The sequence below is a fragment of the Pithys albifrons genome, chromosome 7 (genome assembly GCF_047495875.1).
Source record: "Pithys albifrons albifrons isolate INPA30051 chromosome 7, PitAlb_v1, whole genome shotgun sequence".
In the NCBI taxonomy this organism is placed as follows: Eukaryota; Metazoa; Chordata; class Aves; order Passeriformes; family Thamnophilidae; genus Pithys; species Pithys albifrons.
Genome location: NC_092464.1, coordinates 42,104,288 through 42,132,244, shown reverse-complemented (window position 1 = coordinate 42,132,244; position 27,957 = coordinate 42,104,288). Strand labels below are relative to the sequence as shown.

The 27,957-nt window shown below is 40.0% G+C and overlaps 1 protein-coding gene across 1 annotated transcript; it reads right to left on the bottom strand.

Moving 5' to 3' along the window:
- Window positions 1-144: 144 nt before the first annotated feature.
- On the bottom strand, window positions 145-27,605 carry GPD1L (glycerol-3-phosphate dehydrogenase 1 like). The gene is made up of 8 exons (XM_071561146.1): window positions 27,483-27,605; window positions 22,734-22,911; window positions 21,294-21,434; window positions 17,275-17,413; window positions 16,028-16,140; window positions 7,715-7,948; window positions 7,199-7,305; window positions 145-2,999 (listed from the first exon to the last, which is right to left on the bottom strand). The coding sequence occupies exons 1-8, from the start codon at window positions 27,533-27,535 to the stop codon at window positions 2,903-2,905; spliced, it is 1,062 nt and encodes a 353-aa protein (XP_071417247.1). The 5' UTR covers window positions 27,536-27,605; the 3' UTR covers window positions 145-2,902.
- Window positions 27,606-27,957: the final 352 nt, after the last annotated feature.

Genomic DNA, 27,957 nt, shown 5'->3' with positions numbered 1-27,957 from the left:
CAAATAGCTCTTTTTAAAATTCATGTTCTTGCATGGCAGCCTCATATCTGCTATCATTACATCCCATGTCCACAAAAACCTACATTCAATCGAGTGAATAAAATACTAACCACAAGATGCAAAATGACACAACACAAACCAAAGTGATTTGCAAGACAAAAATGTTTATTTGTACTTTTCAAACAGGTGTACATCCACCATATTTAAACAAAACCAGTACATATATGTCTAGGGTAAGTTGAGTAAGTATCATTAGAGTATAATGCCTTCCTTCATAATTTATGTTCATAAACCAAGAATTAGTTACAAATGTATGACCCCTTACACAGGGGTTAACGTTTTCAGTAAGACTATCCCAGAACTAGGCAAAACAGTGTTTGTAAAACTGGACTCTAATTATTCTGTTCCAGTACCATAATCACAGTTTTTTAATGAACACTAATTATTAGTGGGGGAGAAATACCTAGTGACAAGCTGTGTTCTCAAGCATTAGAAAGCAAATAAAGATGATGAACTAGATACAGAAATTTAAATAAACTATTTTAGTTCCTGAAACCTCACTTTTTGTCTGAAAAAACCAAGAATATCATAAGAGACTGGAGGAAAGAATTCCATAAAAACCTTTTCTTTGGATTTGCCTTAGAATATAGGCTTCTGTACAAAACAAGAACAATTAAGATTTGGGGGTTTCAGTTGTAGAAGTAGTATTGGAATAATAAAGAAATAATTTAAAAATATATATTAATTTACCACATTTAGCTCATATAGCCCTTTATGTATCTTACAAAATGCTATGGTACTATATACTGCATGTAAAAAAAAGTTTACATATATATAATGTACATGTACACATATAAAGGAAAAGCCAATCAATTTCGTATTAAAAAAACCAAACCAAAACAAAGCATAAGCAAACACACTGAAAGTTATGCAGTAATGAGGAGTGTGTGCTCCTTGTGTGCGTTAGTAGAACAGTGCTAACAACCTTAAAACTTCCTCTTAAATGTCTAAGCAAGTGCTAGCTCCAAGTCAGCTCTACCAGTAATGTTCCCCATTGACACAAACACCTGACATTGCTTAACTTCTGGCCATCTGTTATATTTAGCACGAAATCAGAAGTAAGGCAAAAGAACTTTTCACATCCCTGAATATCTGAGGACATTGATGAGATCTCCCAAAAATTAATGCAAAATAATATAGGAGCACAGAATTGGTACCTTTGAGCTGAAGCGTCTTCCTGTCTACACAAAGCTGCCCCAATGCTCGCCTTTTTCAGAGTAATCCAGGCATCCTCTTTGTTTTAGCAAGTTTTGAATGACAACCTAAAGCTTCAGGATGGGTTTGTGCTTATGATTTCTGGTCTAAAACTGCCACTGAGAACAATGAAAAACAGTTCTGGTACTGTTCATAGGTTAGGAGTGGATATTCAGAGCAGATCGACATTCCTGTTCTATAAATCCTGATGCCAACCCTTGTCTCCCAGCTGGAAGAATGAGTCCACTCTTTACGTACTTAGTGTATGTTTCACCAAAAAAAAAGACCTCACACTTTAGTACAAGAAAAGCAAAATAAAACCCAAACAAAAAAAATCCAACCAAGCCAATTCCACCCCTAAACCCGTAAAATCACAAATTTTCCAACAGCAAATAAAATTAACCTACCTGATAAAGCCAAGGTGCCTGAAAAAAACTAGTTTAGATGCCTCAGGAATAAAAGAGACAGATTCTTTTGAGAGGCCTTCTGGGAGACTGGTCATAGAGAAATTGATTCAGCACCCATTAATGATTTGTCCAGTGAAAGAGTAACTTCACAACTGGGGAGGCTGGATCAGGACTTCAGTCCAAGTGACTGGTAGGCACTGAAATGAATGCAGTCATCATACTGGCACACAACCCTTCTGACAACACAAGCATGATCTACCATGGAATTTCTCTAACATTTCTTGGAGTGTTGTGTGGCTTGCAACATTTTGCAGGTTGGCTAGAAACACAGCATAACAGTTCTGAGCAGTGGATACCCAAGAGTATCCTTCCCCACCCACCCACCAGTACCAGTGAAGAACAACCACCAGTACAACACTAAAATGAACCATAGGTGCCAGGGTTCAGAACCCCCAGGTCAGCATCTCTGGCTTGCTTTGGAGAATGGGATTCTAGAAGAGCCTAACACCTAGGAACAGTAAGGGAGAAATGGAGAAATATAAAAATGCAAGGATTAAAAAACAGAAGGGGAGGTAATGATCCCCCTCTAGAATACTCCCTTTAAAACAGTGTAATTAAAACCTTTAAATTCACTTAGAAATTGGTTTCAAAATAACCTGGCAGTTTTAAATAAACATTAAAATATCCCTGTAGCCCCCTGAATGACTGCCACCACTTGTTTTGCATTAACATTGCTTAAATTAATATAATCACAAGCATGCAAAATGTTAAAATTTAACTGCGTATATATAATAAAATCAAGTTCTAATAGAAAGATTCCTAATATTTCAAGGTTATAGGCTTGATTCAGTCTCTAATCAAAACCAGTAGGATTCTTGTCACAATGCAGTGGACTTTGGATTAGGCCTTAATAAGAGATAAGAAAACCTTCTGGTTTATGGTGTAGGAACACACTCGAAGTACACTTGTGTATATATACCAGGTATGTAGTGCAACTTTTGTACTGTGTGTCTTAAACCAGTTGCATTTTAGCCAGTACAACAACAATCACCAAGCCAACACTGCATGCTGTATCAAACTAGGCTGTATAACACAAAACAATACTTGTTCAGTGACATTCATGTTGTTACTGTTGCCTAGTGAGTGGCTTTGAACAAAGCTTAACGATAGATACATCCACTTGAACCCAGACATAAATTCGAAAGGCAGAAAGCTGCATTAGTACAACAGCCTGATTGATTTTACATGTGCTCTGGATGACTCTGAAGGCAGGATATCATCTCTCTGACAGGCCTCCCTTCATAGCAGATTTGATACACAGCAGTGAATAGTGGAAATCTGAGGAAACATAATGGGAAAGCAAAGATAATGTAAGTTTATTCTGTAACATTTTCTTAAATAAAAAAACAAAATGGGGTGAGAAGAGGGAGGAGAAAAAGAAGAGAGAGAAAAAACAATTTCTTTTTTCTATTTGTCAAGTGCTAGCACTGGGCTGAAAAGCACTGGATAAATACAGAACCCATATGAGTCACTCTCAGAGGCCCAGGTAACTGTAATGGAGCCTGCAACATTCATTATGTATGGCACAACCATTAAGTCATCTAAAAAATAAATTAAAAAAATTCACATCTTTCCTGGCCATTCTCACAGCTGTACTCATCGATGGTTAAAAAAGGATGACTGGCACATCAGTTATGCATTACTTCAGAGCAATAACTTGATAAATACAGAATACGACACCAAGAGACCCAAGAAGACATTGAAGGTCAAGTTTTTAATATGAATCTAAAATGAAACCTGGATTTTAAAAGACCTATCTACTTTTTTCTTTTTTTTTTCAATTGGCCATGTTTTCAACAATCTCCAACTTATTTAGGCTTCTCTGATAATATGAAGGCTTCTTACAGCAAAGACATTTTACAGAAATTTGTATTTGCATTCCGTACCTTCTGGACAGTGACACCCAGACAAGTTCCATTTTCATACAAAACCTGGTGAATTTTAGGGATTAATTACCTGTTCAAACACACACGCCATTTCAGCATGGTCTTTTATAAGGAGCATTGGAAATAGTGAAATAGTTACTTTCTGAGTGATGCGGAGCACATCTGGACTAGAACTGTCTCCTTAGAAGGTGTCCCATCGCTCACTCTAAAGCTTTCTGTAACGCCCATTTCAGCACTGAGCAGAACCCCAGCCAGTACCGAGCACCATATATGCTTGGCCCGACACTCTGCTGCCATGTGTTACTACAGCAACTCTGGTAGGAGCACATTGCTCCAAACTGGACTCCTCAAAGTCAGCCAGAGGTGACAAGAGAAGCCATGAACCATCCAGGAGTACCATCACACCGTGGTGACTACTGCATTCTCAGGGGTACATGCAGGATTGGTACTTGGCTGAATGCAGCATTTCCCCATTACTGGGGAAAAAAGTGGGAAAATGGACATGCTTGTGAATTCAGCCCATCATTTCTAGGGCTTTTTACAAGCCCTTAATTCGAAATGTAGAATTTCATTTTCAGCTGAAACAACATTTCAATGTTTTACTGTGAAATGCATGTCCCATTTCTTTTGATTTATTTTTGTGGAAAACAGACAAAAATAGCAGCAATAGCAGAAACTATTTCATGTCAATCCAAGTGACTTGATTTTCAGTTTTATTTCACTGGTGGAAAAAAACCTATCATACAGCCACATTTGGTCTCTCAAATCCAGTGCTACGCTGCTTAGGTTGCAAAACCCTTACTAGGAAAGCTGCAAAAAAAATTTACACAAAGACTTTTGTGTTTCTTACAAACCTTACTTATAGTTTGCTTTGTATGATGTATTGGGCTGGAGAGAGGTTCAATTTGCTTTCACCATACAAAGTTAAATGTAGGCACCAACAAAATTATTATGCCTATGTGAGATGTGGCCACAAAATACATGAATCTTCTGAAGCAAAAGCAAATCTCCCACAGCTTTAGATACAGCACTGGCAGTTACTTTTTGTAACCGTGGGAGACGGGTTTTTGGACCTGAGAGACGACTTCACAGAAGTTAGCAGCAACAGGCCACTTTATTCATACGCACACACACTAATATACATCTTTAAGACTGTAACCTTCCACAGGTGCTGACACTTTGGCACTGATTATTGGCTAACAATGTTATTTATATTACAAAGCTTCTCATAATTGGCTGACCATGCACATCTGCTGAGAAAGTTGGCAGCAGCCATTTCTGATTTCATTAATTAGTTCTTAAGGCTACAGCACTAATTTACATAGGCAGTTCAGCATATGGCTTGCTTTTTAGGTGAAATACCATATAAAATTCCAACAACTTTTCAATGAAGAAGCACCACTACTACAAACCACATCTTAAGTCCTGCTGCTTATCACAGAGAACACTGCTGTGTATAGGCCTGCCACACTTCACACAAAGAGAGACCAGTACCAAGGCTGACTGAGGCTCAGGGCCAGCAAACTGCAAATGCATCTCAGGCCTGAGCACATCAAGAGGGTGAGGTCTGCAACTGTGGACATGAAAAAAAGTAATTACACTGCTGATATCAGTAGGCATCAACCCTGCTACCAAGGCTCTTCTGCTGCACTTGGACTTTTGCATTATTTCTGCATAGCCTTGGGACTTCTTGTAGGACGAGAGCACAGAATCTTATCCTTTACTAGACCCTTACCTCTTCACTTTGAAGCCATGGCTGCTTCACTGTGTTTTGTGCTTTAAAGCAATAGTTTTTGAAAAACACATTGAAAGTTGCTTTCAAAAGTCTTGCTGAATGGGACCGTTCATGAAGAACTCTGTTATGGGTTTAGCCAAGTAGGCCAAGAAGTTAGGCTTTAACATTCAGATTAGGCCTGAAATTGTCAGATGACTTGAGCTGGGCTGAACTAACAGCTGACTTCTTCTAGCCAATAATATTGTATTCCATACCATATTGCATCATCTCAAAAGGGGTAAGAGCTGGTGTGTAGGTGTGGCTTGTTCAGTTGCTTCACAGCTGTGGTCCCAGCAAGACACACTCTGCCGTCCCAGGAGGGATGGGGAGGCCCAAGCCCAGAGCACCAGCTTACCATCATGTTATCTTAGGGAAGTAAAATGTTTGTTCTTAGCTTTTCTCTCTGCTTAAGTCTGTCTCTGAAGAATTGACTTCTCTAGAAGGATTTGTGGTTAAAATGGTAGAACTTGTGTTTACTGGGAAGTGGGAAATTATTTCTTGTTGTGCATAACTTGTGTGGGTGTGTGCTATACTGTGGTTTTCTCTTATTTTTCTCTTTTCTGTATAAATACATGTAGTTAGTTTCAGCATAAACCTGGTTCTGAGGGGTTTTTTTCCTCTCCCTCTTCTCTTTCCCTTAGCTGGTTGCGGGGAGGAGGAACCCTTTTCACTCTGTCCTGGACAGTTGGCATTTTGCCAGCTCAACCCAGGACAAACTCACACATACATGTTGGTATACCAGAAAGAAATTAGCAACACTCTGTTTTCATGTCTTTCATTAAAAACACAACTTGAACTCTTCTATAATGCACTCTATTTGTTGTAAGGTAGAACAGGATACAAAACAACTAACCAAAAATCTCCTCAAACACAGCATCTTGTCTCATTCAGGGAATCATAAACAGTAAAGAATGAAGCCAACATTTTAGTTAGATTTTTTCTGCAGTTAGGCTCATTACTGTACACTGAAGAAACAGACTTACGTGCCTTATATACAAAGATACTATTAAAAATTAATAATTTTATGTAGCTGATCCATTAAAATTAGACTTTAAAAACTCCTTTGAAAATAAAAAGAGTTGGTCTTCTGACTGGCAGTTATTTATTTTGCCTATTCTACAAAGAAGAACAGACAAATGCATCCCTTACTCTCATAAGGAGACAACTCTGTGTGTGGCTATGGGAACTACACATGTTCTGACTCAAACACAACGGAACAAAGGACAATCTGCTGAATTTCATACCACAAAAAAGCCCTGACCTACAGAAGCAGATGGCAGGTTTTAACCTACAGCAGACTGGAAATCACATTACGAAAGACAACTGTGGTATCTAAGCTAGAATCCATGTGGTAGAAGCAGCCACTCTATTCAGATGATCACCTATATAGAACCCTTTATAACAAAGCTCCTCTCTTTGGAGGTAAGCAGTGAATTTCCCACTATGAAATGAGCTGCAGAGCCTTTTCACAAGTCTCTTCAGGAAACTCTGCTTCTATTTTCATGCCTTTTATTCTTTTCACATGTTAAAACACACTTGCTGTGCTTTCCTGTAGTAGCAGAAGGCAATAATACATCCTGCAAACAGAAGGACATTCACAAATTTAACATCACGCTAATAGCTCTATCTACACCAGTATTATTTTTAGGTTCTATTCACTTCTCTCTCTGATTTTATAACTAGGGATTAAGCTCCTCTTATTGCAGTGGTTTTGTTTTTGGCTCTTACATTTAAGAAGATAGCAAAACCAAAAATCTAGAAAGAATTATGGAGATAAAAAGGGGTATGTGGGAGTTTGTTTATCTGTTCTTACTCACTTGTCCAGCATTCCTTTCTGCTTGAGGATGCGATGCACTTCTGCAGAAGTCTGTGGTCCTTGCAGTTTCTGACCATTCAACATTTCTTTCTCTAATTCTTCAATAGACTAATCAACAAAAGAGAAAAGAAAATAAAGAAAAGGAGAGCTATGATGAAGTTTCCAGAGGCCTGACGACATTAACTGGATGGAAAAAAAATTTACTAAGGCTTTCTTCTTTCTCAAAAGTGACCTTGGTTGAGCATATGCAATATTCTCCTACATTCTTGTTTATAAATATTCTTCCTAAATCTGCATCTCCCAACATCTTATGTCTCAAGCTTTTCTTTTAAATCACCTCCGCACTTTTGCACACTTACACACTCACTCTAGCCTTGCAACACACTGAAAAAACCCAAGAGGAAAGAGAAGGGTACTCACTCAGTAGAGCTAGCATGACTCAAGATACCTCTGTTACTCCAACAAACCAGGAGTGCTAGCACTTGCAACAACATATTTTACGCAGTGAATAAGGTACCTTTCCAGTTTTAACAACTGCTTCTGCTACACGTCGATTCCGGCCACCATAACATGTTGTGATGAGATCAGCAACTCCACAGCTCTCCAGGAAAGTGGCAGTAGACACCTGTCCTTTGCAAAATATTCTGGCAAAGGCAATCATCTCCATTAGGCCAAGGCGAATAATGGCAGCTTTGGTATTGTCTCCGCAGCAAAGACCATCGCAGAACCCAGCTCCTACTGCTACTATGTTCTAATGGGAAGAGAAATGGGAAATGAGTCAATTATCATTTACAGAATCCTAGGACATATCAAAAGACAGAGTGCAGATGTCTTCAAGAATTGCAAACCTGTATTTACTGGTGAAAGACTAGGTTGCTTTGGGTTATTTTGATTTGGGGATTTTGATGCCTATGGGATAACCTTTAAAAGAAAAGAAAAAAAGTGGCAAGACTCACATTACTAAGTATTTCCAAGGATAAAAGCATAGTTAAAGCACTAGCATAAGCTGCCCCCAAGGCTGTGGAGCTATTAGTATTGACTGTCTCTAAGAACAAACACGTTGTACTACACCGGAACGAAGTTTTAGCTAGATTGAGCTATTCCTCACGAGGCAGGGAATTAGACTGACATCCCACAGTCCTCTTTATGATTAAAGGAACACTACATCTAAGAAACATTTATTGACTTTTGTGATGACATGCTAAGGGATCAAATTCAGCCAAGCCAATAGTATCCAGTCCTTCCAAGTATGCAGAGCTCCTGTAACAGTAAAAATTAATCAAGGTGTTCCCAGGAGGTTCATGACACAGGATAAATATCCTTAGCAAAAAAAGTGTTTGTTTTTTACCTTAGACCTGCTGACAGCATTCTACAAAGAATGTGCTGTTTCTTCAAGAACAATCAGCTATATGGTCTCTTCTTTGGTTTAAGAACATAAGAAGTAGGTGAAACACATTTGAGTGAAGTGACTATAAAAACTGTTTTCTGGCCTGGGAGTCAGAGCAGAGACTAGCCATGGTTCCATTGCCCCTACCAAAAAACCTCAAAACCCGTAACAAACTGCACCAAACCCCAGAACACTCCAAAAAAAGATGGTGTTCTGACGTATTGATAAAGCAAACAAGGAAGTAATGGATGTAGTAATATCTTTTTGTATGCAACAGCAGCAGCAGCAACCTCAACAGACAGCACAGGAGAACAAACATTATGGCACCTAATGCAGGGAAAAAATAAAATCAACCAACCAAACCAACTTTAACTGTTGGTGAAGAATGAACAACAGAAGTTGCTAATGAAAACAACCAGCTGATTAACAGCCAGGGTTTATTTGCTTTTTGGACTGTAAGAGCCACAAATGCCAGGCTGTTGCAGAGCTGTGAGATCAGTCATGGCTAGGTGACTCTGAATCAAATGAGGTCACAGCATCAGTCACGCCTTTTTGAGCAGCTAGCTGAGGTCTAAAGATGACCCTAAAAGTTGCAGACATATCTCAACATCAGACCTGAAGCAGACAAAGACAGTCATCTTTTAAAACTGGCACTTTAGATCACCTTGGTTTAAATCTTGGCTGTGGTGATTCAGTCAAGGTATGTTTTCATCAGATGCCTCTTGTAAAGCAACCTCCAGTATGTGCTCATTTGGTGGCAAAGCAAGAGGAAGTCAAGCAGATATTTAAGAAGTTTTCAGACTGGATAACCCACTTAAATGCATTTTACACATATGTTAAGTCTGCAAGTATTTGGCACTCAACTATAAACAAAAACATATTTGAGCAACCTCTGGGTTTTTTCCATATTCTTCTTGAATACTCCAATACTGAGGTTTCCCATTCCCTCCAACTTTGTCTGCTTGACTTTCCTCTCCACTTTGAAGTGGCCTACCTGATCATAATATACAATACAATTTGGCCTATGGTATTTTGTTGTCTACTCCTACATTTGTCTTTGGAGCAACAGAAATATTCTATTAACCAAGTCATACCAAGACTAGTTACTTCTGAGGAAATGGCGTAGGGAACAAGGGAAGTTGTGATTCCAGCTCTAAAACACTAAGCTCCTTGTTTGTACAATGTCCCCATAGCATGTTCTTATGCAGTTGGCACATAATGTGGAAACAAGACAATGGATTATGCTCCAAAACACACATCCATGCCTAGGAGACTCTTATATCCTGGTCTACATAACTTGAGGCCACAACTATGAATTTAGAAGGTCTACCACCTGGTTTTATTTAAATTCTTCAAGAATCTCTGACAACTGTCTTGTGTCTATTATATTGTAGAGAGCTGCTCATACCACATAGAAAATTACACCCTACTCAAAGATGACTTATAAAACCACAACAACAACAACAACAGTAAAAATCTCACAAAACTGAAGACTGAGTCACCCATCAGTCCAAAACAAGGCCAAAACAGGCAATTTGGTCCTTGAAATCTCTGGGTGCAGACATGTAGCTGAGTTCTTGCAGGAAGATGCATAAGCAAAAGACAAACTGACACACAAGAACCTAACGGCACCAGCACCATAGTGATCCTCTGAGCAGCACACTGTGGGGAGCAGAACCATCTGGTGAAAACACCTTTCTGCATCTCGTATGATTGATCCACATCACTGCCACTGCCAAAGCCTATACCTGAAGTGACCTGGTGTCAGTAGGAATAGAACTCATTTTCTTCTTAGTAGGTGGTACAGTGCTGAGTTTTGAATCCAGTAAGAGAGTAACATTGATAACACGCTGATGGTTTTGGCTGTTGCTGGGCAGTACTTACTCTAAGTCAAGGACTTTTCAGTGTCTCATGCTCTGCCAGGGAGGAGGTGCATAGGAAGCTGAGGGGGAACATAGCCAGGGCAGCTGATCCAAACTGGCCAAAGGCATATTCCACACCATAGAACACTGAGGGGAGGTGGCCAGGAAACATCAATTGCTGCTCAGAGACAGGCTGGGCATCAGTCAGTGGGTGGTGAGCAATTGTAGTGTGCACTTGTTTTTCTTGGATTTTTCTCTCTTTCCTTTTCATTACAATTACTACTAGTATTGTTGTTATTGTTGTTATATTTGACTTCGTTTAAATTATTCAACTGTTCTTATCTCAACTCTTGAGTACTTTTTCCCCTTGATTCTCCTCTCCATCCCACTGAGTTGGGAGGTGGTCAGACAACCACCCTGTGGTACATGTAGTTGCCAGCTGGACTAAACCAGGACATGAAGTTACAAGACTTCCTGAAAATGCAATGGATACATTTTTGTGAAAGAGGAGAGAGTCCATGTTTCCATGAGCTTAAAAACTAGCAGTATTTGCATACACACATGGGAGTCTAAGAGTCCAATAAGCAAGAGCCTACAGACAACCCTGTTGTTCCAAAGGTTCAAAACCACCATCACAATAATCCCAAAATGACTACAACACAACATTCCTCTTGGCCTGAGCAATTCAGAGCTCTCAAAGCCACTACAGGCTTGAGCAAACACACTTTCCCTATCTTGGCATTAAGAGCTTTTTACATTAAAGCATGCATCCTGTGAGCAAGGCACACAGGGTGTTTTTATATTGCACATAATTTTAAGGTACTAAAATACTTCGCCTTAACAGGTGAGTCTTTACCTGGTCTGGTCCAGAAGCTGGAGTTAGTCCTAATCCTACTCATTCTAGAACACGAGCAAGCAATGGAATCAGTTGCTTTATCACTGGGATAGTGAAGCTATTCTCTGTAAAAAAAATGCCGATGCCAGGCAGTGCTCATAGTATGTGTCAGAACAAATGAGAAAAAGTGTCTTTTACTTGCATGTGACCTGCTGCAAACATGCCAGAGGTCACAAATATAAGCTCAACAGATGACCAAGAAAACAAATACAACAAGGCTGCAGACTTTGCTGACAGATCATTCTCTGACATAATGCTCAGAACTATCCAACTTACAGTTTACAGTTTGTGGAGAGCTCATGAAGACAGCTGCAGCAGCCTTTTCTGAGGCAACCACTGCATCTCCATAATTAAATGGATTAATAAGAGAACTAAGCAGAAACATTATTTCACCTGGGATGTCCAGACTTCCCTGATGCAGCATCACAGGTCAGCAAAGCCTGCTTTCCTCCTGCTTACACATGAACTTCGAGAAGCTACTTGCTTCACATGACGGCTGAGAGAGGTGAAATCAAAACTCAAAAAATCAAAGGCAGTATCAGTAGGACTGCCAGAGAGGTTAAGCATAACCTGTTTGCTTGCTCCTGGCAAACCTGAATTTCATTTCTACTTCATCTCAGGAAAAAGAAAAAAACTATCGCAATTGAATTCTACAGTACCTAGACTGACAATCCAACAGTGACTGCCCTAAACATACTTTGCAAGACCACCTTTGCAAGTAAAAATGCTGGGTTACATAACCTGGTAAACAATAAATCATCACTACACTTCTTATTTCTTTACTTAATGTTAAGCTGGAACCAAAAGATTTAGAGATGGGCCTGAAAGAACCTGAAATACAACCATAGCTGCTACTCCTTCTCCTTCTTACCGGAACTGTCACATCTGTCTCGGTCCTTGGCTCTGCCACTTGAGGGTTTTCAACTCTCCGGATCCCTGAACTTTGGGCAGCTGGCCACTTCACCCTATCCAGAGGTTAGGTTCTCACTCCTCCTCTCACACTCGCCTCTGGCACTGCTGCACTGGGTAAGTGATTTGGGTACAGTTTAGCCCCAAGAACGCAGGTCCCAGTGTTTACATTGCCTCTCAGGTACGCTGCCAGGTGTGCACACCAGCTCAGTCTTGCCTCACATCTGCGCTGCTTGTAAGACCATACACTGGCACAAGCAGTAAGGACTCCAAGGACACCTCAGAGGTGACAGCCCTGGGTCTGTGCTACTCTGCAGTTATCACATCCATCAGCATTCAGAAGTACATCCATACGTATGCACAGCTACACACACCACCCTTACAGTGGTGTCATAACCTTTAAGCATTTCCTAGGAAGGCCCATTCATCTTCTGGCAAATGGCAGATGAACTTGTAGGTGGCCTTGAGTCAGGCCACCTGTAAAGCCAACTGGACACTTACCAACTATCCAAATTTGTAGGCTGTTAATTCCTGACCTCAACACTCAGAAAAGGTCACCAAACAAATGGGAAATGTGCATCAGTCTTCAAAAGAAAGAAGTACTCACAGACAAGAACATGCCAAGCACTTTTTTTTCCAGTAGCCACGATACTGCAGACAGCTGTTTCTCCTCAGTGTCATCAGATTTTGTAGTCACTACCACTGTCTATTCGGCCAGTCCCCAAGCTGACACAAGACTCCATTTTCACTGCACTGATTTCCCAACTTCACTGTATCTCCATCAGCCCACTGTCACAAATCTAAATACAGTAAATGAAGTGGATATTCCATATATATGTATATAAATAGCAATCAAGCACATGTTCTCTCATGAGCACCCAGCTGCAATACCTATTATTACAGTCTGAATTCAACAGGCTTTAAAAAACAAATTTCAAACCTAAAATTATCATTGTAAGGGAAAGCTGTGCTCAGAGGATTCTTTGTTACCTTTCTGTATTTTTTTCCAACCTTTAGGCAACTACCCACATTGACAATCTTTCCTGTTTAGAAAGGCTTGCAGAAATAAAATGTGAGGTAAAGTATGGACTTTTAATGTCTAGTCCATTATGCCAGTACTAACAGAAGTCTTCTTTTCCTAAGCTGGTATTTACAGAAAAATGCAGAACCTGTGAGAATATACTGTTTCTCATAGGGTACTGCTTCTCATGTTTTAAATAGCAATACAGAATTTGCTTTTACCATTTCCACATCCAAAAAGACAGTCTGGAGTGACATGTTTGCCTGCTTACCTCTGTCCTCCTCACTGTAGTTTGCAGTGACAATACTGACATTTTGAATTGGCACTGCTGTAAAGAGTAAATCCTCTGCTTTTATAACTGTGTCTTCACACAACAGGAACACTGTCATCTTCTGAAATAGCAATTTCCTCCTTCCAGCAAATTAAATAATGCTAACTTTTACTATTTTTTCATGAAGTAACTTTCCATGTTTTAGAACGTATTGGTCAGTTGACTGAAGCTACACATGAGATTTTTCCCTAAAAACAACTATTCTTGTTGTTACCCTTAACAAACAATGCTCCTAAGAATAAGCATGTACAATTTCTAAGAAAAAATGCTATTCACATCTGAGTCTTGCATTTTGCTTTTGCATAGGCAATAAAAACATACCCATCTGTTTAATTTCAGCTTCTTTATTTTCTTTCAGAGTCACACATGTTGCCAATGCATTAATAAATTTTGCAATGTTTGAGTTAAGAACAGCTCAGGAAATTACTTACATGCTGTCAGCACAAGATTTAGGATTAACCAGAAAGGGTTTTAAGTGAAATATTCTTTCAAAAATACAATTTTATTAACATTTTCTCATAGATTAAGGAGAAGTTGTATGTTTAAAAACATCACCTATACTAGCATGACTGATTTATGCTACTTTATACCAGTTCTGTCTTTTAATTAGGCAAGAAATGCACAGCATTTTTAAACCAATTATTCTATCCTTAATTGAATTTTTGTTTAGAGCTTATACCATGTATTTCTTTGGAAGTCTCAACTCAGTTAACAAAATATACTGCAATCAAAACCAAATTACTAGAGCACACAGAATATACACAGCTTTTCAGAAATGCAATTAGAGAGTTCAGTCTGCAGGATGCATGATGAATAACGAAGCAGGAGGGAAGAATAAAACAAGGCTACAAAAAAATTGCACAAGTTTCACCTTTGTATTTTCCCAGGTCGAGAACAAGCATTTATTTAAATTCTTCTGCATTTCCAAAGAGATATTGGTATCTTGCCTGACTTGCAGCTTTACAGTGGAGTTTTGAGTGTCTTCTGACTACCTGCTTAGTTTGATGGGCTCACCTCTAGCACCCTTTCAAAAGATTTCTCTGGAATAAAAATTTCCTAGGACAGAACTTCTCTATCAAACAAGAATCTATGCTGGTCAGAAAACATCTTACTGATCAGATTTCAAAGAAGTTTCTTGACTTATTTCACGGGATTTTTACACAGGGATTTCTTTTCTGGTAACCTCCCACATCACCATTTTAAAGCAATGGCTGTAGAGCCAAATTACAAGCTCTCCAATACTGGGAAATTGCTATATATGCAGTAACTCCAAAGTGTATTGCGCCAAAACACCTAAGCCCAACTGTGCACAGACCCACAACCTCCTCCTTTTCAGGACTTCCAGTATGACAGCTATTAAGACAGAATTATCAAGAAAAGTAGTATGCCAAAAATATCCTATTAAAGCTGTTAAGTCTGGTTCCTGCTGAGCACAAATCAAAACCCATTATCTGAAAGACATCATTGCTTGGTCTGGTAGCTTTGCAGGAGAATCACAGACTATTCTGAGTTGGAAGGGACCCACAGGATCATCGAGTCCAACTCTTAAGTCAATGGCCCACACAGGGGATTGAACCCATGACCTTGGCATTATTAAAACCAAGTTTTAACCAACTGAGCTAATCTCAGGGTTGAGTGATGCAGTTTGTGTTACACAAATGTCAGCAGCAAAACCAAAGCAAAACAAATAATTTATCCAAAACATAAAAAAGTAACATAATTTATCTACTAAACCATTACACCCACCAAAAATTATTCAGAATATGTATGAGATAATGTGAACTACAGTATGCTGGCCAAGATGCCAAGCAACTAATGCCTTCCCTTCCCAAATGGCCTGTAAACTGACCTGAAAAAATAGCAAGTAAAATATGTTAGCCTTTGCTTTTTGACAGCATCAATTTTGTCACAAAAAAAATTTTGGATGAGTCACTGTCCAAAATATCTTTTTTCCTATTCAGGTCATTTCTGTATGTGGTTATCCACACAAACCTTATGCAGTGTATGTCCATAAAACATAAGTGCTCACATTGTTTAAGCCCCTGAATAGAGGAATAGTTTTGTCAACAGACACAAAAGATTAATGCCAACTTCTTCTTCCCTTTCTTTTTTGCAAACACACTATTGCAAAAAGGGAAAATGGATTTAAAAATATATTGACCAGTTAGATGAAATACATACTTGTTTCATGACTGCTAGGTGAGAGATGTTGAAAGTTGGAAAACAGTGAGAGACAGGTCTAAACGCCAGCTTCCAAACATGCTGCTCTCTAACTTCCCATCTAGGTCCTCTGGAAATGTTATGTAGCAGTTTTATGTATTATATAAAGCACAATAAACTTAATTCCTTAAATGGCAATACTCTCTTCTTTTTCTATTAGGATCACTATTTCATGTGTGTACCAGCTACAGCCTCCTAATCTTACCTTCAGAGCACCACAAAGCTCAACCGTGTCTGCATCATCTACCACGGTTATTCGGAAGTTTGGAGTCTGCAGGAGCTCTTTGAAGAGAAGGCCATTTTCTAAGATTTTGCTGCCTGTTGAGAGAGGGAAGGGAAAGCTAAAAAAATGAATATTTATTTATATGTTATTTAGTCTTTCCTGTGCAAGCCAAAACACTTGAAAGCAGAGATAAGGTTGTTCTATCTCCATCCTAGACAGACTCCTGTTCTACAGGACCAAGGACATGTCTGCATTGCACTTAGAAGTTCTGCACTGAGTTACTCTGCACTTCTTCATAATTCACTGCCTGCTCATCAACAGATTCTAAATAACAATTCCATTAATTCTCTATCCACTCACCATTTTTTGATCATTCTCTTTAAAAAGAACAGTTAATAATAAAACAAACGTGGATTAAGGATATAGCAGGAGCAATTCGACCAATTATTTTAAAGCCTGCATTCCAGAAAAATACCTACTGATAAAGGCATGTAAAGGACCCTTTACTAATTGAGCTCGCTGCCACTGACAATTGTTTCTAAACACCAACAAGTTATTCAACCATTCAAAATTAAGTTCAGTGCCAAAGCTGTGACTGAGAGGTTACAAAGCTAACAATGCAGAAAACTAAAAATTAACACTGAAAAAACCCCATGAACACTGCTTTTATGTGTGAGTACTTGTATGTGTATACACTCACATATGCCTCTCTAGAAACTGTAAAATCCAAGACTAGGCACACCTTCGTGCTGCAAAGGTGTGCAGACATCAACATGGAAATAAAAAAATTTCTAGCTTTTGGGAAAACGAAGCTTTTTGAGAAATGAAAACAAGACATTGATACCTTAAAAAAAAAAAGAAAAATCAAATTAAAACAAACATGAATAAATGTACCATCTGTGACCATAATATCTGAGCTGAAGTACAGAATATGTAGTTGTTTATCCATATAAAACCATGCAAATCCAAGAAAAATCTTAAACACAATAATAAAATAAAGCGGTTTGTTACGTGGAGGGTGATAAAAAGCGTGCTTGTATTTCACATGCTAAGGTCACAACCCTAGTGAGAACATGTAAAATTGTCTCCTCTCTTTCCATCTATTCCCAGTATTGTCCCAGTACTTTTGTAAGTGTAAACATTTTAGGAAATCCAACCAACAGCTTCTGATTTGAGCTACTTGGTGTGCAACTGTGAGGACAGGAGAATTTGTGGACACAGGACAGTACCTATTGTGGTTTCACAGAATTTCTCTGCTGCCACCTCATTGGCAATGTTAGCTCCCATCAGCACACTGATGTCTATTCCCATCTTCTCTCGAATAATGTCAGAGATCAGCCTGAGTCCCTCTGGGCCTTCATCTATTCCCTGCAGTCAACATTAAAAGGAATTACTAAAAAGTCATTCATTAGGCACAGTAGAGAAGAAAACAGAACACAATTAGTTTTGTCCATGGGTGATAATTGAAACAAGGCCTATTCAGACAGAAACTAAAGATGAAAGAAATACTACCCAGGAAATTTCTACCATTGTGACCTTTTCGAGTTGTTTTAGAATCACGAGAGGTAGAACCTTAAGAACTGGGATTAAACTCTAGATGATGATAACTGGGTTTTTTATCATGCTCAAGGACCTGATTCTAAGAAGTGCTGAACATTCAGCTTTTTTAGTTCAGAATCTCAGCTGGTTGTTATCAGCAATATCCTTAATAAGATCAGTGAAGCATAACTAATCCATCTGTTATGAATCGAGCCTGAACTCGGATTTGAAACTGCACCAAACCCAAAAAACGGCATCTGAATAACTTGTTTTGTGAAGGGGCATCTGAACAGAAGTATCAGAGGCAGATTCCCTCATGTGTAACATCAACAACACTTGACTAGCAGAAACTCTGATTAATATTTTTGAGTATTACTAAAAATGGAACAGACATTCACAAATATGTAACCTGAACAACTGAGAATAATTTAACTTGTAAGAATAGTTTTAATCTATATTTGTAATGCACTTTTCCCAAGGTGTGAAAGAAATGGCAGAAATAGGGCCTTTGAAAAGATCACCCCACAGACTAATGCTGCAGTGGAGAAGAGAGTCTGGTACCCTGAATTGCCTAAACCAAGAACTACAAATAAGACCACCTTCTTCTCATAAACCCTTTTCTCCCAGTCTGCTAAATGCAGAATATTTTTGAGTTTTTTTGAACAGGGGCATGGCAGACAAGCTTCTGCAATGGTCATTCTTTCCCACAGTATACCACCTTCTGTACAGTACAATTTTTTAATCTTGGGGATTTGATATTTTTGGGGATCCTTAACCAACTGAGCTAATCTCACTTAATTTTTACTTATGACTTAAGAGGCAAAAAAATGTGATCCTCTACTACTTTCAGATACACACACACACACACACACACACACACACACACACACACACACACACACACACACACTCTTGTATGCTGCCAGTAGTGACATTTCAGGCAGGCAGTAATTTGCATTTCCACAGAGCAGAGGTGCTGTTCCTTAAATAACATGGTGCAATCAAGGAACATGCAGAAATGCCTGTATAAAACCTGCCAATTAAGACAGTGTTTGCATGTCTGCATTATGTTTCAATTGGTATCACTTAATGTACAGATCTGCTTTCGTATCTTTAATGAGCCACACAGAAACAATCTGAATGCAAGTGCACATACACTTGTTGGATTTTTCCCCTCGCAGTGTCAAAATGTCCCCATACAATAACTGTAAAGTTCCCCCTCCCTACGCAGTCAAACAGTAAACAGAAAAGCATGCACATATTGGGAATAACTCCAAAAAAGCAAATACCTACATAACAATTATTCATGCAAGTGAAAGGAGTTCAGAAAGGCTTAGGTGCCAAATTTTGGTCCACTGTGAAACAGATGCAACTTCTGAAAACGTTAAGGAGAGCTGTACCTGTTTCTTACAGAGTTAAATCCAATACTGGACAATAGATGACAGAATAAAACCCAAACCCTTCTTCCTTCCTCCAAAACCCAAGGCTCTAACATGGGAATTTTCACTGGGCAACAGTGGTCCCCAGGCAACGCAGGTCCAATTCTGTGACCTTAAAATTTGCATCCTAACACACCTGTCAGAGCAATCCCTGGGCCTGTAATAGGTACATGAAAAAAAGAGTGATGTTGAAGTTGCCTGAAGAGTATTTTGAAAGACTTTCACCCACCCTGCTTCCCTGCTCACTGCTGTAGTGCACTGTAAGCTGTATAAGGATTCTCCCCCCACATCCACACAGTGATCTGTTAGGTTTTCATAGATACAGAACTTATGTAAAGGAACACAGATGCAAATGTTTCAATGGAAATGCATAATAACCAGCAGACAAATGTCTTTATTTCCCAAAGACCAGTTTTACTATCAGACATTAGGCTCTGCTTGAAGATTAGACTGTCAAAAAAAAACCAACAAAAAAAAGACTAAAAGATGACACACTGCTAAGCTGCCAAGCAATTTAGAAAGCACAGAAACAAGATATCCCCCTAATGGTATTTTTCAGAGCGGAACTGCACTTTAACTGCCAAATTTAACACAAGCCACTTTAACAGCATTGAGTATATGACACGAAAAATATGACACTGACGAAAACAGCATGCATAAAGAAGATGCAGAAGTAGAGGAAAGAATGCATTTCTGCCGCTGTTGCTTGGTTTCACTGTTGTGTTAAATCTCTGCTCTTTCTTCTTAAATGATACTCTCAGTGATGCACAACTACGCCCTTTTATAAAAATGGTCATGTACTTTGCATTCTCACCCAAAATATTGAGGGGCCCCACAGTATTTCTTTGGAAAGGCTGCCAACAGCTGCAGTGTTGCAATATGACAGTGGGAAGCTGTCTAATAACCAACCCTGCTTTGCATGGCAGGTGCCACTATTTCACTTCCACTACACTATGCATGGGATTTTTGTCTTGTTGAGGTCTTTTTGTTTGCTTGGGGTTTGGATTATTTTTTTTATTTAAAGAGAAGTGTTTCCCCTCCTTTTTATTTTTTAAACATAGTCATTAATCAACACTCCATTAAAGCACTGGTAATCAGTTCCCAGAACAGTAATTCCAAAGGGAATATAGGCCCAGGGCGCTGATTTCAGATATGCAGACATAAATCCTCATTTACTCCATCAATTTCATCAGTTACTTCTATCACTAAGGGTAAGAGAACAGATATCACATTTAGCAAATTAAAGCAGAATATTAACCTTGAGCTATGCATTCAACCCTTGCGGCAGTGCCTTATTTTACCCTTCTATCATAGCAAGAGTTTTTCTACAAAATGCAGCAGGAAACACTTGGAAAGTGTTACTTTTTTATGCATTTCAGCGATATCAGGCCAGCACTGACAAAACAATACAGATTTGATGGGCTTAGTTAGCCAAACTAAAGAGACAAGCTTGCAGGAAGTAATGATAAGGGTTTTTTGTTCTTTTTGAGCACAGATCCTTAAAGGTATCATTTTCCAGAAATGACAGTAAACAAGGGAATGTGTGCTGAGAAAATGGCCTAACCTCAACAAAGCGACAACAACCCAGGATCTTCCAAACTTTGTGGAAATAGCTTATTATTTGCAACTAAATGCACAGGGGAAAAAACCCCACTCATCCAAAAAACAACTCCAAAAATAAGCTAATCCACATGTTAAAAATTTTCTCACAGCAAAATTACAAACACTCCAGTGAAAACACTTCCTGCACCTCTGGCCCCTTCTATTTCCTATGCTCAAACTGTCTTTTTAGGTGATGCTGAACAGACTCTCTTGTTGCAACATAACATTTGACATGAACAAGAGCACTATCCTCTCAGTCACGTGAAATTCTCTCGGCAGTTCTTAAAATCATCAACTCAGCATGTGGGATGTGCATTAACAATCAAAGCATTATGCTTGTGCTCTGTCTTCATCTAATGATGCTTTTGGAAACAACAAATAAAAGACTGAAAAGCTTAGTGGTGCAAAACACATAGTGACTTCCTCTTTCTTTCTAAAAGTCCTGTGAACAGCCCCATATTCCTCTTCCTGCAAGTGCTCACCTAAAATAAAACACTGTGTAACAACCACTTCTGACTGAGACAAGTGCTAATTTTACACCTAGAAAGGTTTAATGGAACAATCAAGTGAATAATGCACAGAGACTTTTCATATCAAAGTTATCAAGCCACTTCGTTTTAGAAAAGTCACTGATGCACTCTTATTATTAATAAAAGATTTTATTATACCTTTATTAGAGTTATCCCGAGTGCTTTCTTGGGTACTCGTCCTGTGATTTCATCGCAGACTTTATGAATGAACTGATGAGGAATGACAAAAACCAACAAGTCTGCATCCTGTACAGCTTCATTAAGGTTTGGGACAGCAACCTGTGTAGTTATGGGAGAGAAAGGCCACATAACTTCTTAAAATTAACATTAGACACAAGTGGTATCTGATAAAGTAAAAGCAGTTTGGTCTTATACTGAATGCTACAAACTACTGCACTTCATCACTGAAAATAACCAGTAACATAAACTTCCCAGATAACCAAAAGAATTTAAGCTTTTACACAAGCTATTTTATATCTTGAAAGGAGCTCCTTCACAGACACCAGCATGGTTAGTGCCACAAAAATTCAAAATGTTTTGCAACATTCAAACAAGTACTTTGAGAAAGAAAACATAAAATAAGAAGCTGCCTTCTCTTTGACAAAATAATGTCCATTTCTGATAAATTATCACATTGAGAAAAGTAGTTTCCTTAGTTCCTTACACACTCAAATTTCTTCTCCAGGCCTCTTACACCTACTAGTTTATATTCCCTTTCTCTACACCCTTAGATTTTGTTTACCCTTTAAGAAGATGACCTATTTTTAAGGCACTTGGCAACTCCACTTTACCTTAACACCTGACCACCTTAAAATAACACTTAGGTTTAAAATGTAGCAATAAGCTTCGCCTATTTAAAAGGAAAACAAACCTGAATAAGCAGGTAAAGGACAGCAGAAACACCACACTTGCTGAAGGCTGGAGAAATGGGATTTCAGCATTACTGTTAAAGAGAAAACTGCAATGCACAGCAATCCATGTTTTTCCTGTCCAGCAGCTCTACTGAAGTGTCGGCTGCAGTGACCTCTTCCTATAATGCTTTTGGGGCAGGAGTCACCCCCTGCTCACCCCCAAGCCTGTCACATCAACACAACACGTGTGGAGTCCAACCGTTCTGCCCTGGCAACACTACAACTAACACGCTGCTCTGACTGCACAGTTTGATTCAGAAACACTCTAGTTCTCATCCATACTTTTAAAGAGCTCAGAATACCTGACATCAATTCTCACTGACCAGACAGCTTCCTTCCAAAGCTGAGGCCAAAATTTTTAATGGGTATGGTCAAAGCTGTTACTTTTGGCCTTGTTTTCACATTTGCTTCTTTATACAGAAACTGAAGTAACATAAAGACAACAGTGAGACAAAAAAAAAAAAAGAAAAAAGAGAGTACAGTGCACTGGACTTACTTAACTGCATAGTTACATAATTTTACTTATTCAAATCTCTGATGTCATCAGTAAAATAGCCTACAGTCTGAAATATTATAAACCCAAAAGGTGTTAACAAAATTACCTCCATTCACAGCACAAGCAATATCCTCTCTGCTCCATAAGTATAATTTAGCTTCTGAGCCTTACCACATTATCTGGCAGCTTGTGTCCAGGGAGATACTTTACATTTTCATGTTCTTTATTTATGATATCTGTCAGTTTTCTCCCATTAATGTTCTCCTCGAAGACCCACATCTTCACTGTGGAAGCAAACTTCTGCAATTTTTTTACATTATTGCCTACTATTTTGGCAACCACAGAACCCCTGCAGGAAAGGAAACAAAAACAGTGTCAAAAAACATGATTTTGCTCCAGAAAAAAAGAGATTGCCTTTAAAATAATCAGAAATTCACAGATTGTTTGACCACTTACCATGCAGATCTAGTAACAGGTGGAAAAATACATCAGTCATTCACACTAGCTGCTTTCTCTCAAATATATCTGCAGTAGGTTGGACTGAAGCATTTATTGAAAACATCCTTATTTATTTTTTCTGCTTATTGGCTATTCAGTGAGAGTTTAGGTTTCTGTACTTCCCCCAAATCAAATAAATTATATCTTTAAAGTAGAGGTTAAAGTGACAAACTAAATTTTTTAAAATGGATCATTTTCACCTTAAGAGACAAGAAGCATCTTTGCTAAGATGACTGACCCATCAATTGTTGTACAACACTGACAGGCATTGAAAGCCAAGAAGCATTTATATGTTGCAGAAGTTACAAGCTTTATGGTTATGTAGCCAAGCTCACAGATATAACTATAGCACCAGCGTCCTCTAAATTTGCAGGTAGACAATTCCATTACTGTTAGCCTCATGTTCTCCCCAAGAACAGCACACAGTGAAACCTATAGGATGGGCATCAATTTTACTTCTCAAATCTTCAAGCAATAATGAAATTAATCAAAATTACAAGAGTAGGAACAAACACAACTTCCCTTTCATTCCTGACATGAACACTATAAAGAAGAGAAAGATGCAACTTTATGAAACCTGTTACCCTAACTTCCTTTCCTGGGATAAGGAGGTAGCTTCATAATTACTGATAACCTACTCAGCAGACAAGAAAAATTTAAAAAGGTTTGTTCTGCTTCAATTCACTGTGCTGTATTAAAAATGTGTGCCATCACAAGGCTAAGGTCACATCCTAAGCAGTGGCAGAAAAAAATTATAGTCTCCTAGGCAGACATTTTTCAGTTAAACCATAAAACTGTACGAGCTAAAAGACTGGGATTTACTTCTCTAATAGCACTTTACACACTAAAAACTCCCCTGGGTTCAGAAAGTGATAATGAAGGCACAGTTGTCAGCCATCTCTTATCAGGGTCATATTCTGTATCTGCACGCACACAGCATGGTTTCTGCTGCAATGGCATCACAGCTCACCAGCTCAAGCCCCGAATTTCAGATCCAGACAAACAGCACCAATCACATCACACATAACACAGGTATGTATTCCTCGGACAGGGCTTTGAGTTCCTTGAACAAAAGCACATTTACTACTGATTTATACACAAAGTCTGGATCCTGGCAAATCCACTGCCTTCAGTTCTGAACTTCACTGTATACTCTCTGTGCTTGCTGGTGACAGAGCAAGACAGAAATAATTGATTCAGCAACTCTGCCACTGGGATTTTCAGTCTGCCAGCAGAAAGTCTGGCAGTGTACTACTTGAGTGAGACATTATTTCCACTACTATTTAACACTTAAATGCCTTAGCTGTCTTTTTTTCAGCCTTTGAATGCAGTATTAAAAAGTTTTATGTGGTCTTAGTTTCTAAACTCAAAAAGATTCTCCTGACTGGCTTGTCTAGTTCCTCATTTCCCATTATATTGCACCACTGTTTTAAGACCATTTCGCAGTTTCTCTGCTTTCCTCCTATCGCTTTAGAAGTAAAGCACAGAACACAGAAACTCCCAAACTTGCCCCGATAGCAGCAGTAGTGCAGACCACAGTACAAAAGTGATGCTGATATTATTAACTCCAGCTTTACTACTGTCCCTCAGTTAAGTCACAAGCTTTTCCTCCCATCTTTCTACAGAACATTTCCAGCTGTAGGAATCCCTCTGATCAGTAACTTCCCATCTCTTGCAAAAATCTAATTTCTGTTCAAGTTGGGCAATCAGGTTAATGAAAAACTGGTTCTAACAAAACAATGAAGGTTAAATTCTGGCTATGCACACACCTCATTAATCTGCCCTGGAAGTGTTATACGAGCAGGCTACAGTACATAGCCAAAGCAGTGTTTGCAGTGGACACTGTCCTGGAATCCCAAGGCACCAAGGCATGCTCCCAAGGTGCACTCCATCCACACTCACGAGAGCCTTCTTTATCCCTTCATAAAGATCCGAACACAATCACTTATCCACCAGCTGAGCAACCCTAAAAGGGCAAGGCCAGCAAACATCCAGCTCCTGCTCTTCCATGCCTGGTGAGCCATCTGTTCTGTCCCATGATCTTCCATCGGGTGTCAAGTGACCCCTGACAAGTCAACTTCATTGTTAAGGTGACCTTTCCTGAGTAAACCGACTGAACAAGTCTGACTGGATGTAATTTATCATCCAAGGTGACTGGCTCAACCCTTCTAAATGGTTACTGTCCTGCCAAGCTCCTTCAGAGTTTTTCTTCATCCCAGATACAGGTCAAAGGGCTGTGAGAAGGCAAAGACTTCTGTACAGATACTGGCACTTGTCCAACACACTCACCTCTCAGAGAACGCCAAACCCCACAGTCTCCAAACTACTAGAGATGCCAAACCACACTCAGATCAGCTACTTACATGCTTACATTTTAGGCATCACCAGTCACACACTCCTGTAATTCAGGCTTCAAAAATACATAATCCCCAAATATCAATGATCAGATGTTTATAAATGTTTCTATTTCTTTCTAGTCCCCTGCTTCTAAGCATTAAATGCTTCCACTTTAGGACAACAGGCCCCAGTTCAAAAAGACACAAAAATACACAATTCAGATTAAGTAAAATTTATTACAATGGTTGCACATATTGAATTGCAGTGCTCTTTGCAGTCAGGGTTTGCTACTTGTCATCCCACGGCCTTTGAGGAAGAAACCACTTACTTCTCCAAGAATTACTGTTTTCAATTTTTGATTACTTTGGCTTCTGCTTTCCTGATGCAACCCCCCCACAGCCCCCCCAAGAAATAAGCTAAAGTTATTTGAATAGAAAGGAAAAAGTTGATGCCTGGTAATAGCATTCTCTCTTTCAGCGTAGAAGATGTGGGCATTTTGCCACCCACTCATCCTATTAGGCAGGAGCTTTTCTTATTATTAAACTGATCCAATGAGATGAAAACAAAATATATGTGCACGTGGTTATCACTAGTAGGCAATATCTGTAAATCCTTTTGCTTCTTCAAGTGTGCTTCACAGTGAACCAAATATAAAGGCAGTCAAACTTTTTTTTTCTCCCTAGATTTCAAGTATGGAACAGTAACAATACCCCCAAAAGACTAGGTCTCACTGTATATTTCCTTCTGCGACTGCCATGCTCAGTATCTCCATGGTCAGCTGACAAGCCAGTGCAAGGAAAGCAAGAGATGCTGTGCTGAGATGTCAGCCATTCCCTCAACAAACTAAAACACAACTTGGCAGCTGCTGATATTTTTAACATCAGCAAAAGCCAATTGCACAGAATGCGCAAGGGGTGAGCAACAAGTCTAAGATCACCCTGAAAAAAAGACTGGCAAGTTCGATTTAATAAAACACAGTACCTCCTTTAAATCTAAACTCCTCTGAGTTTAGAATTAGTGCCTAAAAACCCCATGTTATCAGAAATAATGCATGCTTAGCATTAGTAACTGAAGTGATAAACTGTGAAGGTGTATTTATACAACACATACTTAACTTATTCACTGTAAACAGGGACCCAGTAGAAAAACTTTGATCAGGAATAGTAGAGAAATACATAAAGAAGTCAAAGAAATAGGTAACCCCAAAGAAATAGGTAAAGAAACCAAACAAAGGGCTATTAACATGATACTCCTCTTGAAGAATGATTTGAAGTAAATCTACTGCCTTCAGTGGGTGTTGCAGCAAATTTATTTACATCTAATTATAATCTAGCAAGAGAGGTAGAAATAAAACTCTCAGTGCGCCTCAGCATAAACAATCTGAGAAGAAAAAAAAAGACATTTCAAATAACCTAGCGTCTCGCAATACTTCTTTGATCCGGCGTGGAAAACAGGAGCATAGGAAAGCCCGAACAAGACTTTTGTTGACAAGCGGGCTGTTAGCGAAGCCCTACAGGCAGCGCGCAATTAGGAGAAACAAAAATAAAATGTTCAGCATCCTTGATGTCTACGTCACCTGACATCGGACAGAGCACACAACAAATATCAGGTTAAAAATACACTAAAACCACTTCCTCGTAGAACAGGCGGGTGTTTCACAAGCAATCGTTCCAGGCTCGATTATGCCGCTTCTTCACCCGAGTGCATCAGGGCATCACCTCGGGGCAGGTCGGGCCACACGCGGACGGGCGGCACCGCGCTCCGCCCGCAGCTGCGGGGCCCCAGCGCCGCCATCCCCGGAGACCCCAACGCCGCCACCCCGAGCCCCCAGCGCCGCCACCCCCGGAGCCCTCAGCCCTGAGCCCCGCTACCCCGAGCCCCCAGCGCCGCCGCCCCGACTCCCCAGAGCCACCGCCCCGTTACGGAGCGCGGCCGCGGCGCGCAGCCCTCCCTCCCTTCTTCCGTCCCTCCCTCCCTCCGGCCGGGCGGGAAGCGACAGCGAGGCCCGCGCAGGCAGCGCTGCAGCGAAGGCCGGGCCGGGGCGGCGGCCGCGGTGTCCGCGCTCCCAGGAGGGCCCGCACTCACCAGTTCCCCGAGCCCACGATGCAGACCTTGAGGGGCCCGGCGGGCACGGCCATGGCAGCCCCGCAGCGGCCGCGGCGAAGAGCTCCGAGCGGAGCCCGCCCCGTCCCGCCCTGACACCGCCCGCATCGCCCCCCGCGGCGTGCCGGGAACTGTAGTGCGGCCCCAGCGCAGCGCTGCCCTTGACTCCCGGGCGCTACGGAGGGAAATGCAGCCCTCCAGGCACTGTGCCATATCGCAGAAACAGAGAATCAACTAGTTTGGAAAAGGCCTCGGAGATCATCCAGTCCAATCCACGACGGAACACAACCATGTCGACTAGACCATGTGCAGACCTTCCTCCAACTCCCCCAGGGATGGTGACTCCAATCCCTCCCTGAGCAGCCCATTCCACTACCTAATCACCCTTTCTGTGAAGAAATTCTTCCTAATGTCCAGCCTGACATTGGCGCAGTGTAAGACTATGTCCTCTTGTCCT